This window comes from Sinocyclocheilus anshuiensis, unplaced genomic scaffold (genome assembly GCF_001515605.1).
Source record: "Sinocyclocheilus anshuiensis isolate Anshui unplaced genomic scaffold, SAMN03320099.WGS_v1.1 scaffold326, whole genome shotgun sequence".
Taxonomy (NCBI): domain Eukaryota; kingdom Metazoa; phylum Chordata; class Actinopteri; order Cypriniformes; family Cyprinidae; genus Sinocyclocheilus; species Sinocyclocheilus anshuiensis.
Window position 1 is genome coordinate 1,530,767 of NW_015546098.1, and position 18,956 is coordinate 1,549,722.

The 18,956-nt window shown below is 37.8% G+C and overlaps 1 protein-coding gene and 1 pseudogene across 2 annotated transcripts in view; one reads left to right on the forward strand and one right to left on the reverse strand.

The window, feature by feature from the left end:
• Positions 1-10,730, forward strand: part of LOC107700324 (methylcytosine dioxygenase TET2-like) — a 20,523-nt gene extending 9,793 nt beyond the window's left edge. For both annotated transcript variants that reach the window (XM_016501954.1, XM_016501953.1), the window contains exons 2-10: positions 2,422-5,169; positions 5,403-5,493; positions 5,589-5,682; positions 5,895-6,103; positions 6,545-6,695; positions 6,783-6,872; positions 7,087-7,224; positions 7,387-7,741; positions 7,923-10,730. In XM_016501954.1, the coding sequence (XP_016357440.1) occupies positions 2,466-5,169; positions 5,403-5,493; positions 5,589-5,682; positions 5,895-6,103; positions 6,545-6,695; positions 6,783-6,872; positions 7,087-7,224; positions 7,387-7,741; positions 7,923-9,265 (5,175 nt within the window). In that variant the 5' untranslated portion in view covers positions 2,422-2,465 and the 3' untranslated portion in view covers positions 9,266-10,730. The remainder of the gene's footprint in view (positions 1-2,421; positions 5,170-5,402; positions 5,494-5,588; positions 5,683-5,894; positions 6,104-6,544; positions 6,696-6,782; positions 6,873-7,086; positions 7,225-7,386; positions 7,742-7,922) is intronic.
• The window catches only part of LOC107700267 (inorganic pyrophosphatase-like), a 25,795-nt pseudogene extending 9,713 nt beyond the window's left edge, over positions 1-16,082 (reverse strand).
• Between the last annotated feature and the right edge of the window lie 2,874 nt (positions 16,083-18,956).

Sequence of the window (18,956 nt, forward strand, 5' to 3'; positions counted from 1 at the left end):
GTGAGGTAAACAGCAAAGATAAGCTTTTCAAAATGAAAACAAAACAAAAAGAAAAGTAAAACTAAACTTGCTGCCAGTGACAGTGCTTGCCATGTTTTTTTCCCCCACAAGAATACCAACATGTTCACCTTCTCTGGTTTAAGAAGCGGTCTTTTACTTTACTTAAGCGTGAAAACCATCAATAATCGCATCATTTTTGCTGAGCGCACCGTCTGCAATTAATAGTAAATACAACCAAAACAGGTTATTATAATTTTTATATGAATAATAAAATAAATATAAGGAAAACTCGCCCACTCGATTTTGTAATTTTGTAGTCCGTATGAAAAGGTGCATTTCTATTAAAGGCACGTCCATTTGGAGATGGCGAGTCAGCGTCGGCATTCGGCAACCTCATCTTTGCACCTGACACTGACTCAGAAAGCACTAGTTTATTAATAAATAATTAAAATGTGTTATTTTCCCCCCGACACGTTCATAATCACTTTGCCAGTGCTTTGAGGCAATTGCTTTATGCGCGAGCTTGAGCACGGAATAGGCTCTATCCTAATTCGTCTGCCTATAGCCTATATTGAAGTATGGTTAATATATTATTATATTAATCAATTTAATATAACGTGCGACTAATTGACTAGAAAAATCTTTAATAGAGGGCAGGCCTACTTAGCACAAGGAAGCTCTCCATTTTTAAAATACAATGCTATAGCCTAATGACATTACGAAAAAAGCGACAGCTGCAAATCACGTCGTTATTACTAGTTATGCATGCATAAGGAGTCAAATGTTGTTGTTGTTTTTTTTTATCAGCCTAATTAGATTATGAAGAATGATTTGTTGATCTTGTTTTCCCTTTAATACATACCTTCCGCAATATATTTTTCAATTACTTTCAAAAAGTGGTAGGGACAATATCGACCCTAGCAAAAAGTGGTGGGGATATGTTCCACCCGTCCCACCCGCAAATTACGCCTATGCTTATTGTAAAGTGTTACCATTATTATTAATTTATCTTGCTCTTATCGCTCCTTGTTCCAATGGTGGCTCCCAGAAAAAGATCCAATTTAAAGGCCCAACAGACCAGTAGTTATTTCAAAGCTGTTTTTCTTCCACCATTCTAGACTCAAACACATGGAAGACATTCCATGAAAAATCTGTTACATATTAGATATCCTGTATGCCAGTTCTTACTGTATGGCTCTTTCGATTTGGTTGCAAGCAATATATCTATACAATTCTCTATTTTCTATTATATTTTGACATTTCTAGTTCAATTAATCATAGAATGTGTAGTGAAATAGATAGCTTTTTGTAAACTAATGCAGAGGTCATGAATAAAATAAAAACTGGTGTAATATATTAACAATGGTGCAATACATATATATATATATATATATATATATATATATATATGCATATATATACTGAACAAAATTATAAACGCAACACTTTTGTTTTTGCCCCCATTTTTCATGAGCTGAACTCAAAGATCTAAGACTTTTTCTATGTACACAAAAGGCCTATTTCTCTCAAATATTGTTCACATATTGTGGCCAGTCTAAGGCACACCTGTGCAATAATCATGCTGTCTAATCAGCATCTTGATATGCCACACCTGTGAGGTGGATGGATTATCTCGGCAAAGGAGAAGTGCTCACTAACACAGATTTAGACAGATTTGTGAACAATATTTGAGAGAAATAGGCCTTTTGTGTACATAGAAAAAGTCTTAGATCTTTGAGTTAAGCTCATGAAAAATGGGGGCAAAAACAAAAGTGTTGCGTTTATAATTTTGTTCAGTGTACATACATATATACATACATATATATATTCTTAGCTTTAATCCAAAGACACTTCAAGATGAAAGCAGTATTATCAAATATAACCAACCACTCTCATGACAACAGATCTAATGCATACGGTATATGCTCAAATCTATAAATACCAAGCAAGACGGACATAGGTACAGAGAACTGGATAGCAAGATGGCTGGTACCATTCTGTTTCATTAAATATTTCATGACAGTTAGGGCAATGTTTATGACTCTGAGATCCAGGACTTTGTTTTAATAGCAAAGAGAAAAAAACAAGTCATTAGTATATGCACTACACAACCCCTGTCTGGAGCCTTCTCAGATTTGACTGTACAGGAAAATGCTAAGCATGCAAAGAATGACGCTTTCATTTTTTTTTAGAAGTTCTCTGGTGAGCATGTCTATTTTGAGACGAGGTTCATTTTTCACAACAGCAGAGTCTGACTTGAGAGGGAAAACAACCTTTAGAATTTTGTTATTTCTTACAGCTTTTCTCAGAACCTCTCAACTGAATTCAGTTCAGTTCAGTTCATCAAACATTGTTTCTTATACCATATTTTGAATACATATGTGTTTTTACTATTGGTATTTTTCCATGTCTTCCATGTAGGACGCAGAGAGGGCAGCCTTGTGAATGGACCCAGAGCAGACCAGATGGAAACAGAAAAGACCAGCCATGAGACGGAAAAAAGTCTGATACTTTCACAAATCAGTGCCACTCAGCAGACAGACCCTCTTCTCACCAAGCACCAGAATGGAGATCAGTCTCAGCAGTTCAATAGGGACACTAATTGGAGCCATTTCAATCACAGCACAGTAGTCTACCCAATGAAACGTCAACATGAGAATTGTTCAGGACCTGCTAGTATGCAGGGGATATTTGATCAAAGCATGTATGAGATGAATGGACAGATGAAACACGCTCTTAGTGAACAGACATTTTTAGATTTTCACCAGCCTAAAAAACTCTGCACTGGTTCAGAGGTGAATGGAAATGAGGACCTGAGGCTTTGGGATAAAAGAGATGCAGGAATGGAGAACCAATTAGATGGATTCCCCAAGCACAATAAGCCAGGGGATAATTTTGAGATAAAACATAATAAAAGAACCTGTAACTTTCCCAAAGGGGATTTATTCTCACTGTCAAGGAACAAGCAAGTTCCAATGCCCAATGGTGCTACAACAAGTCCACCCTCAGTAAAAGGTACAACTGGTGACCTCTTAGAGAAAACTTTATCTCAGTATTACCCAGAGCATGTGTCCATTGCACCTCAAAGCAACTCATCTCAAGAAGATCAGGTCACCAGAAACCTGCCTGAGCAGGAAACTCCTTCACCTTCATTTACCTCAGGTTTTCCTATTTCACCCCAAACATCTGCCTCCGAGCCACCTGCCAAGGCACCCCCAGAAGAACAAGGCAGCAATGGCTACAACCCAGAATTTAGAGTAAATGGATACTCCAGTTTTGTCACCGAGCAAAATGAGCCTGCTTATACTCTCTCTGACCTCCCAGATATGGGAACACAACCTTCGGAGTCCAATGTGCCATCACAAACAGGCATTAATGGTTGCTCGCAGATTCAAAAAGATAGCGTAGGCTTTCTGAATGACTCTGAGCGTTTAAGAAAGTCCAGTCAAGATTTTAGCCGTGAATCTTATATATTGCCCCTAGGAGCACCCTCACAAAACACTCAGACAAGTCAGCAGAACCTACAGATTAAGGTGCTACAGAAACAACCGGTTGATGAAAGCCTCCATGACAATAGAGACTTTTCAGTGCCTCAGCAACAGATTCTTGAGCCACAAATTGAGCCTAAACCTGGTCAGGATAAGACAACGTCAAAGAGTACAGATCGCTCATCCCAGATGGAATGGATAGATTTAAACTCAGCTTCAGCACCACAGCCATCTACTGACCACCCCCAGATGTGGGATTTTTTCCTTCCACGGACCCAGATGCAGCAGCATACAGTCACACAGAGCCAAAGTCACTGTATAAATCCTCAGTTACTGTCCTCAAACAACTTTCACTCTCAAAATTTCAGTTATCGCAGTTGTCCCTCATTTGAAAATAAGGCACAAGACAGTTACAAAAATTCCCTACTGTTTCCCCACAATTCTGCCCCTGAATGTGAACAGAACAATTTCGGTATGCACAATCATAGTACCATGCAATTTAACAAACACATGTCCCAGCAATTAAGCAAAACTGATCAAGACCAGATTCAATCCCCGAGCTTCCTCTCTCAGCCACCACCTGCCGAGCCTCACCAGCAAGCCACCAGCACATTTACCCATCGACTCCCTCAGGACAGGCAGAATATGCAAGCAGCTCCACAATCCCAAGATGTTTCCAACAGCCAGGTAGATGCACCACTCTTGAAAAGGCTTAAAACAGAGAGTTGCCTTCATTCAGAATCCCAGAAGTTATCTCTAGGTATAGAAACACCAGCACCAACACTGTCTAGTCCAACTCTAAGAGAAAACTCTACATTTCCAGACTCATCTAAGTCAAATGTACAATCCTTGTCTAAAGAAGCAGAAGCTCTAACCAAAAGGAAACTTGAGCAGAACATGCAGTACTCTCAGAACACCAGTAAACAGCAGCCAAACTGCCAGCAACTTCTCCAACACAGGGTACGCAATCATTTGGAATTCCCCCAGTCTCCGATTTCCCAATCACAACTGTCACAAGTTTCTAATAGCCTTCAGATACCGGATCAAACATTTACCAAAGCTGAATTCCAAGAACCCGTTGCCCAAATCCAGAGAGAGTCTCTCCCAAGCCAAGGTGCTCAAGGAGATTTGCAGAGGCACGCAGTCTTGCGAATGCACCTTCTGCAGAGGCAGGAGCAGCAAAGCCCCAACAACATCAGACCAATGATGCCGGCCATAAAAAGTGAAAACTGCTCAGGTTTAGAAACCTCGGCTCAACTGCCACTCATAGAAGTGCAGCAGCAAGATCAAGACAAAACCAAAGTCCTGCCAGTGGTAGTAAAGCAGGAGCATCCTTCTCCGTCCTGTAAACAAAGCCAGCAGAGGAGTATTCTAGCTACCATGGAGCAGCAGTTAAAACAGTATCAGCTCTCAACTGTGTTTGAAAGAAAGTCTTTGGTCATAAAGTCACCAAATAAGGTGAAGGTGGAGATGGCTGGGCCTGTGACTGTGCTCTCAACCAGTGCTGAGGGGAATTTCAAGGAACAGTGCAAACCACAAAACTTCACCCCACCCAAAAAGATTGAACCTGGGTTACAAAGCTTTCTGGAGTCACCCATGAAGCTGCTTGACACACCGATAAAAAACTTGCTAGATACACCTTTGAAGACACAGTATGATATTTCGTCTTGTCATTGTGTTGGTAAGGTTTTATACAGCTACTTTTAGCCTAGTTTATATACATTTATTTTTGCTTATATACATTAGAACTGCACATCTGTCGAACCTCTTAAAAGAACATCTTCAGTCATGATGTTAATAGTTTAATATCTTAGCAATATTTTGTTCTTGTTATTAATGACATTAAATCACATATTAGTTATAACTTCGACTCCAAAAGACACAATACCATTCTCATATTCTTTTAATCTACAGAGCAAATCAGTGAAAGGGATGAAGGCCCATATTATACTCACTTGGGATCAGCACCAAATGTTGCAGGCATCCGCAAAATTATGGAGGAAAGGTGTGATATCATAAACTCCACTCATGCAGAAAAATAATGCTCTATTTATATATTGTACTATAATATACATATATTACTATATTTGCCTTTGACAGATCTGGACTGACTGGAAGTGCCATTAGGATTGAAAAAGTTGTGTATACAGGCAAGGAAGGCAAGAGTGCACAGGGCTGCCCCATTGCTAAATGGGTAAAGACAATTTATTTACATCCTATGTTCTCTTTTTTGTGTGCATATGTATTGCCTCCCTTTGTAGTTGTAGTTATTAAATATTAAAGTACACTTGTTGGTTTTCTTATCAACAGCGCCCTCTATGGAAAACACAGTTACTTGACAGATGCCTCAAACTGATTCCTGTATACTTTCTGAATATATTTGTATATGTGCATTATGTTGTGTAGGTAATACGGAGGGCAAATGTAGACGAGAAACTCCTAGTCTTGGTACGAGAGCGGGTTGGTCACTCCTGTGAGGCATCCTGTATAGTAGTGGTTATCCTAGTTTGGGAAGGCATACCAATCAACCTGGCTGACCATCTTTACACTGAACTCAGTGACACTCTAACAAAACATGGTGCCCTGACCAACCGAAGATGTGCTCTAAATGAGGAGTAAGGACAAATGCTTATTATTGCTTTTTCACAAATACAGTGAACACTCACTGACCAAAACACATTATCATTTCAGAATGAATCCAAATTGATTATATTAGGGCTTTGTATTGCTACATGTGTATCTAACCTCTTTCTGCTTAACATAAATAGCATAGTAATTTATAGTTATTTAATGGCTTAAACGAAATATCCTAGATATTCTAAGGCAAGGGTGCCCAATACTGTTCCTGGAGATTCCAAGTTCATCTCCAACCCTGATCAAACACAACTGAACCAGCTAATTAGGATAATTACAGACAGGTTGGAGAAGAGTTAGAAATGAACTCTGCAGGTAGGTATCTCCAGGAACAGGATTGAGCAACCCTATTCTGAGGTATGATTACAATATGTTACTGATCTTCGAAATTAACATTCTGTAATTTCTGTTGTTGTCCTTAGGAGAACATGTGCATGTCAGGGTTTTGAACCCGATGCCTGTGGAGCTTCTTTCTCATTTGGTTGCTCCTGGAGCATGTACTACAATGGCTGCAAATTTGCTAGGAGTAAAATCCCCCGAAAGTTCAAACTACTTGGGGATGATCCCAAGGAGGTAAGATGCTCACACACAAACACACCACTGAGTAAACAAAGGGCATGCAAAATTAAAGATAACAAGATAATTTTTATTCACTTACAGGAAGAGAAACTGGAACAAAATCTACAGGGTCTTGCAACTTTCATTGCCCCAGTGTATAAAAAAATGGCACCTGATGCTTACGCCAATCAGGTATCCATTCGCACTCTCTGCTTCAGGTCTTATTCTACTATCAAGAATATATCTGGGTGTTTTTAAGTTTCCTGAGATTTTCAAAGTGGAATAACAAGCTGCAGCAGTGTCGTAATATATGAAATAAGTAGTCACTGCAAAAGTGCATGTACTCTGGAGCATATACGAAAGAAGGCATTTAGAAGTAATTTCTATATCTACCTATATTTGACAGGTGGACCATGAACATAGAGCTCCCGATTGCCGTCTGGGTCTAAAAGAAGGACGGCCATTTTCTGGAGTGACAGCCTGCCTAGACTTTTGTGCCCATGCCCACAGAGACCTTCAAAACATGCACGGAGGCAGTACGGTGGTAAGAATTAAATGCTTATGGTAGAGTGCCCTAATAAGACTAATAAAAAGCATTCACCCGAACCATCAGATATTTTACAAACTGATACATTCCAACCTTGTAGGTGGAGAACTAAAGGTAGTGTATACAATATTAAAAACCTCCCGCTCTACTCCTGCTTAGGTTTGCACACTAACACGAGAGGAAAATCGTGAGATTGGAAAAATTCCTGAGGATGAGCAGCTACACGTGCTTCCCTTATACAAGCCCTCATCCACTGATGAGTTTGGCAGTGCTGAGGCTCAGCTGGAGAAGACCAAGACTGGTGCTATTCAGGTGCTCAGTGCCTTTCGTAGACAGGTGCGTATGCTACCAGAGCCTGCCAAGTCTTGTCGGCAGAAGAAGCTGGATGCCAAGAGAGCTGCAGCTAACAAACCAAACAACCCCAATACACCCAACGCCAAAATGGTCAACACCCAGCAAGCAAAGCAGAAACAGGTCCCTTATGAGAACCCAGGCCAGAACACAACTCCAACAGGTACAGAAGCAAAGCTTCAAAAACCAATACTCAAGTTTTCAAACTTTATTCAGTTATAAATAGTTTATTTAAGAATGGTCAAATAAATTATATAACCAAGTAATGGAACAGATTACAAGTGTTTATCAATATTACAACACCGAAAGTTTACATTTTGGTTGAATCCCATCATTTCTTCCAGGCCCAGGTAACATGAGAACAAATCTGGACTCTGTGCATCTCCCACATGCTCATGCTGCCCATCAGCATCAGCATCAGCATCCCGTTTACACTGTCCCACCGTTTCCTAGATTCTCAAATGCATCAGGAACCTTCTCAAACACTTCTAAACCAGCAACCCCACATCCTCAAACCCCGTCTTCTTATCCCTCTCCTTTACATGCACCCAACTCTTACATTAATGTGTCTAATGCACCCACCCCATATCCCAGGTCTCTTACGCCCAACCCTCTCTACAGTGGTTACCAATGCAATGGAGGACTCCCTGTGGACAACTACCACCCTTACTACTCTTCCAATCTAAAGCATCCAAATATGTATCATCCCCAAAGAAATTCACTGTACTCTGAGCAGCAGTACAATGCACCTCAACATTACGGGGTCAACTACCCACCACACTATGGAGAGCCTAGCTTGTCAGCCAATGGTTATGGCACCGGTAACATGAAACCTGGCATGCACTCTATGGGACATTATCCAGGTTATGGTGCTAACATGCCACCCGATGCCTACTCCATGCCTCCTTCAGCCCATCTACAATTGGACTATGCAGCTATCGGTAAAAACAGCCAGTTTGAAGCTTACCCCAAACCTCATATGTCCCAGAATCCTCAGATGTTTCCCCCAAATCTAAATACTTTAAGTATGCCAGGAAATACAGATTTAGAGATAAACATGCATGGAGTAAATGGTATCTCTCAGGTGTTTCCTCCGTTGGGTACTGAATGCTTCAACCCGAACCCACCTCCCGATTTGAGGCTTTCCAATGAAAATACCCTTAACCCCGTAGTCAAACAGGAACCACTTACCCAGACTTCAGAGCAAAAAGAAAAGGTGGATGTGTGGTCTGACAGCGAGCACAGCTTCCTTGACCCTGAAATTGGAGGGGTGGCAGTGGCACCTAGTCACGGGTCAATCATTATTGAGTGTGCTAAGCGGGAGCTCCATGCGACTACACCTCTCAAGAAGCCTGACCGCAACCACCCCACCCGCATCTCCTTAGTGTTTTACCAGCACAAGAACATGATCGAGGCAAAACATGGACTGGCTCTGTGGGAAGCAAAGATGGCAGAGAAGGCCCGAGAGAAAGAGGAGGACGCTGAGAAGCATGGCGCTGAAAACACGTCGAGCAAGAGCAGTGGAAAGAAGGTGAAACGAGAACATTCAGAACCTTCAGAGCCTCCATATAAGCAGTTCCTTCTCATGCTTACTGAGCGGTCAATGTCCTGCACTACCAATACATATGTGAGCACATCTCCCTATGCCTTTACCAAGGTGACTGGGCCTTACAATCATTTCCTGTGAAAAACTCCGTAGGTCCAGAGCAGTCACAAACATAATAAGAGTGGCATAAGAAAAATCAAATGGTGCTACAATATAGAGTTGCAGACCTCTGTGCCACTGGCTAGATGACACATAATGCTTGCTCAGTCTGTGTGAGGTTATTAACAGTACATATATTCAGTGTGCTACTATATGGAAAGGCAGCAGATCATCAGTGGTGCTCTTAAAAAGTCAACCTTGACTGTTTGATCAAATGGAAATATTTATTTATTATTTAATTACGCTCTTATGATAACACACTGTCCTTCATCTATGGTGCTTACAGTCCGGCAAATCTGGACAAATTACTGGAGGGAAATATTAATCTTTGGTGACTTTTGTGGCTAATCACTTTTTATGGTGCTAGGGAGTGTTTTAAATGCAAATGTGTTTTCACATGCCTTTCTTTAACAACACAGAGAAAAACACCTTGCATAATATTTTAAAGTAATACGCAGTTATTTTGACTGAGCAATTTTGCCTAGTGTTTTAGAAGCACTTTTTATAATAGAGAGGGTATTACTTTCCGCCCTCCGATCTGAAAGACAATTCATTACACCGCATCCATTTTGATTACACAATGTGGAAAAAACAATAACGATGAACTCCATCATTTAACAGCCTTTTAAAGAATTTCTCTGGTGCTATCACAATTTCAGAAATCCTTTATACTTACTGTATTGTGAGCCTTTGAGGGTCAACTTTGTAACAGTAATGTTCTGATTCACAAAAGAAAAAGTGAAATTTCAGGACACTGAATACTGATACTTGGAGTCAAGAAAAGCAATGGTCAATATTAATATTAGTCCTCAAAGCATGCATCAAGGAACACATAACAGGGTTATCTTTACATCAATGTCACTGTTTCAAAGGCAGCTGGCTTGGCTTGCTGTGGCGGTTTTTACATAATGCAACTTTAGCTGTATAAAAATGTTGACATTTGTACAGTAAATTATTTGATTTTTTTTCCCAAATGTATGCTTAGATAATAGTTTAGTAAAGAAGAGTACTATTTCTTTGGGTTTGATCTTATTTCAAATGGTGCTACTTGACCTGCTATACATATAATGTGAGTATAGGGTGTTGAGAAGGCTTATGAATGACGTAGAAAAACCTACTTATCATATACCTCAGAACTAGTTTGGCAATAGAATTATAATACCAAGATGTTTCTGTTTTTATGTTCCAAACACTCTGTAGCAAATATAACATAGACCTTAAGGCCATCATTGATGCTAAGTTCATTTCTTACTTTCTTCACACTTGAAAGTATTACTTGAACTTCGAGTTTCAATGGAATTGCAAAATCAGGGATATATCAGCTCATTTCTGTGCATAAACATCGCTTGTGTTCATGTCATCTTCTCTAAATCAGGTCTGAGCCTTTGCATTTTTAATCCTTATAAATTACTTGTATACGCCACACACAAGGGAAGTCGTGGCCTAATGGTTAGAGAGTCGGACTCATAACCCAAAGGTTGCGGGTTCGAGTCTCATACCGGCAGGGATTGTCGGTGGGGGGAGTGAATGTACAGCGCTCTCTTCTACCTTCAATACCACGACTGAGGTGCCCTTGAGCAAGGCACCGAACCCCCAACTGCTCCCCGGGCGCCGCAGCAAAAATGGCTGCCCACTGCTCCGGGTGTGTGTTCACGGTGTGTGTGTGTGTTCACTGCTGTGTGTGTGCACTTTGGATGGGTAAATGCAGAGCACTAATTCCGAGTATGGGTCACCATACTTGGCCACATGTCATGTCACTTTCACTGTCACTTTTTTTCACTTTCACATTTCTAACTTTAAAAATAATCTGAATTTGTGTAGTTGAAGCAGAATGCTGATAAACTTTACAATAAGTAATTTGAACATTTTAACATGCACTGATTTAATTAAAGGGAAAGTGTCATGACATAAAGCAATGCATTTGCTCTTTACTGAAAGGTTAGACCAAGTCAGTTAAAATATTATGTGCATTTAGTTGCATATGTAGCGTTTGAGGCTAAATGTATTTACAACCACTAAACATGGCATTGCCTCTTACACTACCCCTGTACATTGAATTAAATTAGACATTTGATAAGTAATTGGTAATGAATTATATACAACTCATTCCACTCTGACATAAATTAAGCACTTCAGTTTTTTCCACAAATAATTAGATTTAAAAAAAATTGTACATTCAAAATAGGTAGATTATTGTAACTTATGCCACATTGTATATACCACAGGCTTGCATTGCAGAAGTCCATGTTATGTACAAAGTTTATTTTACATGTTTGTTACCATCACTCCACACATTTAATAATCAATGATTTTGCCCCTAAAATCTTTGTCTTGTTGGTATTCAGCTCACCCAAGTTTTTGAATTAATTAATTTATTTTTTTGGAATACAACAGCAAAGTTTACAGCTTTTGGTTCTCTCTTAGAAATCACTTTGATGTTCTCACTAGTTATGAAAGGAGCTTCCAATGTTGTAGTTTAAATTAAATGTTAAATTTCAGTGTACAGGATCCAGCTTGAGTAGCAGGTTGTGTATGAAGCAAGAGAAAGGAGTGGTTAAAACTTAGTGAGTGATGAGAATAGCCATACTTGAAGATGCTTCGGAGTGTTTCTGAGTGGAGTCAACTTTACTTGAATGACTTTCTGACTTCTACTAACAAACTGGGGTGCACAACTTTTACATTAAGCTAGCTGTTTATGTACTCCTATTGGTATTCTGCCATTAGACACTAAAGGGTTAAATGTGCTATTTTCTGCCCTTTTTTTTTTTGTATTGCTTCCCCTTTTCTTTTAAGGTTTGTAATACTTAAAACTTTGAATTATTAATGGCTTTGAAAACTGTAAGTATTGTAATGTACTGAAGAACTGAATGCAGTTTATTTGAAAGCTATTTGTTATGATTTGTTATCATTCCTAATATTAATGAAATGTGGGTTTTTTAATAAAATTTATATTTATTTCAAGCATTTACTGTAAATTGTGCAATTTCTTTAATGAATAAATACTTAAACATATAAAAAGCTTTAATTTATCATTTGCAAATGGTGCGATTACAAACCTACAAAAGTACTCAATCTTCGGAGTTTTCGTGTTTCATTCCTTTACAACACTTTGATTTTATAATTACTTACATTTCATTATTTTAGATCACTAACACAATGAAGTCAAAAGGGTGTGAATCATTTTTCCAATAACTGACCATAAAAGTGAAATTATAACATTTAATTGGCTATTCTTTGATGCTTTGATTAAAGTATTTAAGCTTTGTTTTTTTATTAAAGATAGAATTTAAACACTTTTTGTTTTGTAAATATATAACAGAAAACAGAAAAGATGAATCAAGTTTATTTCATGTCTACTAGTCCTTGATTCTGATTCTGGTAATTGTGATTTCAGAAACTGTAACTAAGGGTTTTCTTAATAAAAAAAACTGTCCTTGATAATACACATTTGTTCCTGAGTGACTTATCAATCTAGGTATATAAACAGAAATAATTAAAAAAAACACATGCATCTAAAAGGCACTGTAAAAGATGATGAAATCAAAGAGTAAAACCTCAAGTTGTAGAGGTTAACTAGTCAACCTTCAAAGTATGAGAGGTTACGAGCTTTGGCACTAAAACACATGTATTTTGAAATATGTTCATAACAGTAATTAAGTACAGAAAACATAAACACCAATGTTACTTGCTCATTTCAGCCCATACATGACGAGTGTGTGTCTGTGTGTGTGTGTGTGTGTAAGTGTGTGTGTCTGTCTGTGTGTGTGTGTGTGTGTGTGAGTGTGTGTGTGAGTGTGCGTGTGAGTGTGAGTGTCTGTGTCTGTCTGAATGTGCGTGAGTGCGTGTACACACACACACACACTCACACACAAACAAAACTCTTCACGGTAACCCGTCAAAATAAAAGTTTGGCTTAATTTGAACAAATCGTGAGAATGTATGTCTTACTACTACTACTACTACTACTAAAAGTATTAATTAATTTTTCTTCCATGTTTTAATTTTAAGAGTAAACCACTGTTGTGCAGCCAAAAAACGATACAGTTTGTTTAATTTACATTTGATTAAAAGATAAATTACATTTTTTTATGCCTTCATCTGATTACCAGAAAAATTTAAATACGACAGAATTTCTGGAAAAAAAAGTCGTTGTTAATATTTTTTAGGGCTGGGCCAATAAATCGATGCATCGCGTTTCGTGGATCGATTCTGAGATTTTCGGAATGCATCGTGATTCTCTCTCGAATCGATTCTGAGCTTAGTTTTTAACAGCAGATGGCGCTCTAGGCTAGTTTTTAACCACACACTCAAATGCTCTTGAAGAAGAGTGCTTGTGCGTTCGGCTGAGTTATGTAAGTGGTTAAATGTACTTGCACTTCGGCTTTTATGACACGAGATTAATGTAAACACAGCCCACTGTGAACATCCTTGTAATTCGCTTCAACCTTTTTGAACTTTATGAATGATTATTTTAGGTTCAAGTGGTGTGTGTGTAAGGAACTGGAAGCAAGCAGAATACAGCTATTTCTAAAGCACGCAGTGCCATCTGCTGTTAAAAACTAAGCTCAGAATCAATTCAAGAGAGAATCGCGATGCCTTCGGAAAATCTCAGAATCGATGCAGAATCATTTCTTGATTCGCACTGCATCCAGATATTAACATTAGATGATTGATCATTAAATGCATTAACACATAAAATAACCATTACCTTATGCTTAAACTGTCCATTGAAGGCGAACCGGTTCTCAGGCTTCCCATCTGGCACTTTATATTTTTTAAACCAATCCACAGTAGCCTCAAGATGATCAGGCTTAGTCTTTCTCACATCCTCAATACCTGTTAATGATGCACTAACTGAGATTACACAGTCATAAATGCAGATCATAAAATAACAACACAAAAACCAAAGACTCACTGTTAAGTCTCGAAGCATCGGGGTCCTCTGTGTTGATGGCTATTGCCTTCCAGTCCGTCTCTCCTTCATCTATCAAAGCCAGAATTCCAAGAACTTTAACCTGGATCACCTGCCCTGTTGCACACACCTGTGACACAGAGATATACGGTGGCGTACAAGAGCAGTCAGACCCATAACCGGTTTGTGTTAGGAAAGAAAGAAGAACGTATTATGCAAAATACTAAAACAATGAAATACATGGAATAATGGGCCAAAAATGCCATCTGCACAGAGTTTGAAGCAACAAAAAAATTGGAATCAAACTGTCATAATATGAGCATTCACTGAAAAGTCATTAAAAATCATGCACACACAGAAATGTTGATTTTAAGGTTTCAGTGTTTTGAACTAAAAACTTAGTTATTTTGTCTAATACAAAACTGCTTAACGGGATAGTTCAGCCAAAAACAAAAAATTCTGTCATCATTTACTCACCCTCAAGTTGTTCCAAACCTGTGTGAGTTTCGTTCTTTTATTTTGAAGACAGTAGCCATTGACTTCCATGGTATTTTTTTCCACACTATGGAAGTCGATGGCTACCGTCAACATCGTCTTCTGTGCTCAGCAGCTGAAAGAAACTCATACAGCTTTGGAACAACATGAGGGTTTTCAGTTTTGGCTGAACTATCCCTTTAACTGTTTAAATGCTTTTGCAAGATACTATATTACCCAGTGGTTCCACACACCGTGGAGCCGATCTCACACACGTCTATGGGGTCATTATCTCCACAGCACATGGTTTCCTCGTCAGTGTGGCTGGGATCTTCCCATGTCTTTATACATCGGTTAAAAAAAATAGTATTATATTAACAGAATGATTAATAATAAAAGATTAAATGTGTATACTGTACAAATAAAAAGCTCAGACTGCAGACACATCGTTTGGAAAATCAAAACCAGAACATCACCTGTGGAAGTGCACCATAGTTACAAATGTAACCTTTGTGTGGAAAAATGTTAGCAACATATCACAGCTTGCCTTTCTTCACATCTTGCTTGATTGGGTTTAATGGCTCCTTTGTTGCTATCTGTGGATGAAGGGACTTAATGTAGTGTGGTTTTAAAAATGCTGCGCTTAAAATAAGCTACTATTGCATCATGCATAAGCACAACATCAGCACATGCGATGACAAAATTTTACATTTAATATCAAATTGTATTTTTTATGATGAATTTGGTACTTACACAGCCTTGATACGAAGTTAGATTTACATGGTTATATGGTATTTTTCATTATTACTATTTGATATTAAAATAACTGATTATTTTTCCCCCTATTAATATTATCACGCAAGTCTTATCTTGAATGTTAAATTTTTTTCCTATTTAATGTCCAAATCAGGCGACTGGTCATCCTAGCCTCGGTCGGACACAGAAAACTTGTAAAAATACAAATATACTAGGCTACTTACCTCCATCTTGGCATTTGACCAACGAGGTACTTCTACGACCATATTAAACAGAATCTGTTGAAGGCAAAACAACATTATTAGCATCTATTTTGCCATAAAATCCACAAATGTGTAGACTGATGAATGTTTACCTCATTCGTTTTGATTTTCTTTGGTGGAACATCACATTTCCTGATATGAGAGAAACATGCCATTAGAAAACAGACTCAATAAGATTACTGCATTAATTCATCACTCATTTATTTATTATAACCTAATCTAAAACCACTGAAGTACATAATACAAACCTGTTGGTCAGCAGCAAACAGAAGGAGAGATGCACTTTCCATCTGAAGCTCCTGCGAAGCAAATGTTACAATTTGTATCATCTTTCCGAACTCGATTCGTCTCAATGTATCACTGAAGTAACATTCTCTCACTCTGAGTGCTTCATAAAGAGATCATGTGTGTTGCTAGATCATCATGTGTAGTGTAAAGTGTTCAGAATAAACAGACAGGTTAAGTTTAAGGCTTTCTTTTAAAAGCGTGCACGTTATGACGTTCACAGAAATAGTGTGCCATTATATTTGAGAGGTGTGAGTTGCTTATGATCCTCATTTTTTTATGCATGCCATTAAAAGGTGAGGAGGGCAAGGGTACTTTAGTAAATCCTGTAGTCAGGAGTTTGTTTGGTAATGCACCATATTTCTCAAATGAGGTGAACATAAAGACGAGTATGAAGGTAGAATGACGTCAAAAAGGTTTGCATACGCAGGGTAAGAGTTGTGGAAGTGTACATAAGACTGTAAGCGTAAATTAAATTTGCATGCGCAAGAGAAGCTTTGCTTTCCGAGAGAACTGCGAGCAGAGAAGGGCAGAACGCATCGTTCACATCGACGAGTCCCTCCCTGCTTGCGTTTGAGCCTCTCTCAGTTATTCCATACTGCCACCTACAGCCAGAGGAGTGCCAAAGTATGCAAGGAAGTATGCAACTTCTTCTTCTTCTTTGATTTATTGATGCATTACCGCCACCGATTGAACTGGAGTATGGATCAGGATATTTGCTTGTATAACCTTCTAGTTTTCAAATAAGTTTTTATTACATGAGCGATGCATCGGGGGAACGCTGCTATATGGCAACACTGTACAACAATGGAAAATGGTCAAAAAAGTAGTTTTTCTAAAGAATTAAGTTTTTTTTTTCTATTTAAATGCACATTTCTTTTAGAAATTAATAAATTTTTATACTCAGAACTCATGCAAACCAAAAATAATTGTAGTTTCTTCTTTAGAGTATCGTTTCATTTATTAAAAAAAAATAATAACAATTAAATAAAAAACATTAAAGGGATAGTTCACCAAAAATAAATAAATAAATTCTGTCATTATTTACTCACCCTCATGTAGTTTCAAACCTGAATGACTCACTTTCTTTTGCGCAACATAAAAAGAAGGTATTTTGAATATTGTTGGTAACTAAGCTGTTTTAGTCACTTGTGACTTTCATTGCATGAACAAAAAATACTGAGATGTTTCTAAAATTTTCTTCTTTTATGTTCCATACTTTATGTTAGGCCGCTGTAGCCTAAACATTTAAAACAATAATAGCTTTCAATTTTCTTTTGGGGTATTTTCACAGCCAAATTAGTTTGCGATTAATTAGATTAATTAATCGCAGCACCCTGTAATTAATTTCAGAATAACAAAGAAATTATTAGAAATTAATTCTTGCCATATGGTAACTCTGTACCATAGAGGGATACAGGATGAAAATAAAACATAAATACCAAGCAAAACAAATAAACCAACTGGAAAATAAACTAAACATACTATATTTTTGTATTTAATTTACTTTTCTTTTACAAGTGTAATAATATCATCATATATCTTACTAGCAGTTTTCCCTAATAGACCTGATAAAGTAAAGTCATGGTGTTTTACCTTCTTCAGTGACTGAATAATAAGGTGACATCTCTCATTGTTGTATTTCCTTCAATGAAGTAGCACATGATCAACTGTTACTTGTTGGCTACAGTGTATGCATTCCTCAGATGGGTGTTTTCCAATTCTATATAATGTACTGTAAGTCCAGAATGACCTATTCTCATCCGAGTTCGGATACTTCCTTCCCTTCGATTCCTGCTTTCCCTCCTCCCAGCATTTATTGTTTAAATGTCTACCTGTTTCATTATCATTCCAATATACCTGCCATACTGATTGTGCACATGTATAACGAGTACTTTAGCTTCTGCTTTACTTAATGGGACTTGTAGATCTACTTGCTTTATTCTTAGAGTTTTTTAACCAGAATATCCTCCTTCTCATTTCCCTCCACACCAACATGAGCAAGAACCCAGATAAAACATGCATATACCCATAACGTTTATATTGTACATCATACGGAATATCATACAGGTTAAACGATGGCATGCCAGATCTTGTACTTTCAAGTGCTGAATAACTATCAGATGCAATGACAGTGTTATTTATTTTCCTCTCCTCTATCCACTGCAGCGCCAGTAATATTGAAATTAATTCTGTTGCATATGACAAATAATTGGTTACTCTTTTCTTAATATAAAAATCACTCATATATGCTGCTGCACCTGCGTCTCCTGTTTCTGGATCTTTGGATCCATCCGTGAATAAAAACATTGATTCTGGGTAATGTTTCTCAGAATAATTCTGGACTATATACCATATAGTCACTATACACTATACTCCAAGTAGAGATCCAATAGCTTTGTGTGAGGAAATGACTGAAATGGAACTTATTCACTGATAATCTTTTCTTCAGCTGCACCTCTAAAATCCCATATGTGTCTTAACCAGATCAACTTTTAGAGAATTACTTCATCATGTAAACACAACAAGGTGCACAGCTCCTTCCTTTATTTATTTACTTCAAATGTTTAATCTGTGATCCTCTCCACCTCAGTAATCTGATTCTCCTTAAACTGAACAGAGACATCTACATGTGAGTGAGTCATGTTGACAGGAAAGATAGAAAAACCATAAAAGTCTGCCATACTATGCACAATCAGTATTTACTAAAACATGACATTTTATCAAGCAAACCATATTAACAATAACAGAACGTGTCATCAGCACTAAGTAAAAACAAATAAATACATTTTAAAAAATAACTATTTCATCTATTTTCCTTCAAAAGAAAGATAACACTAGAGGTAAATTGCCTTTTAGACTCATAAACTCAACAAAAAATAAATAAATAAATATAAATACAAAAATAGTTCCATTACCCGCTCACAAAAAAAGCAATTAATAAAACTATGCTGTGATAGCTTGTCTACTATTTGTATTTATT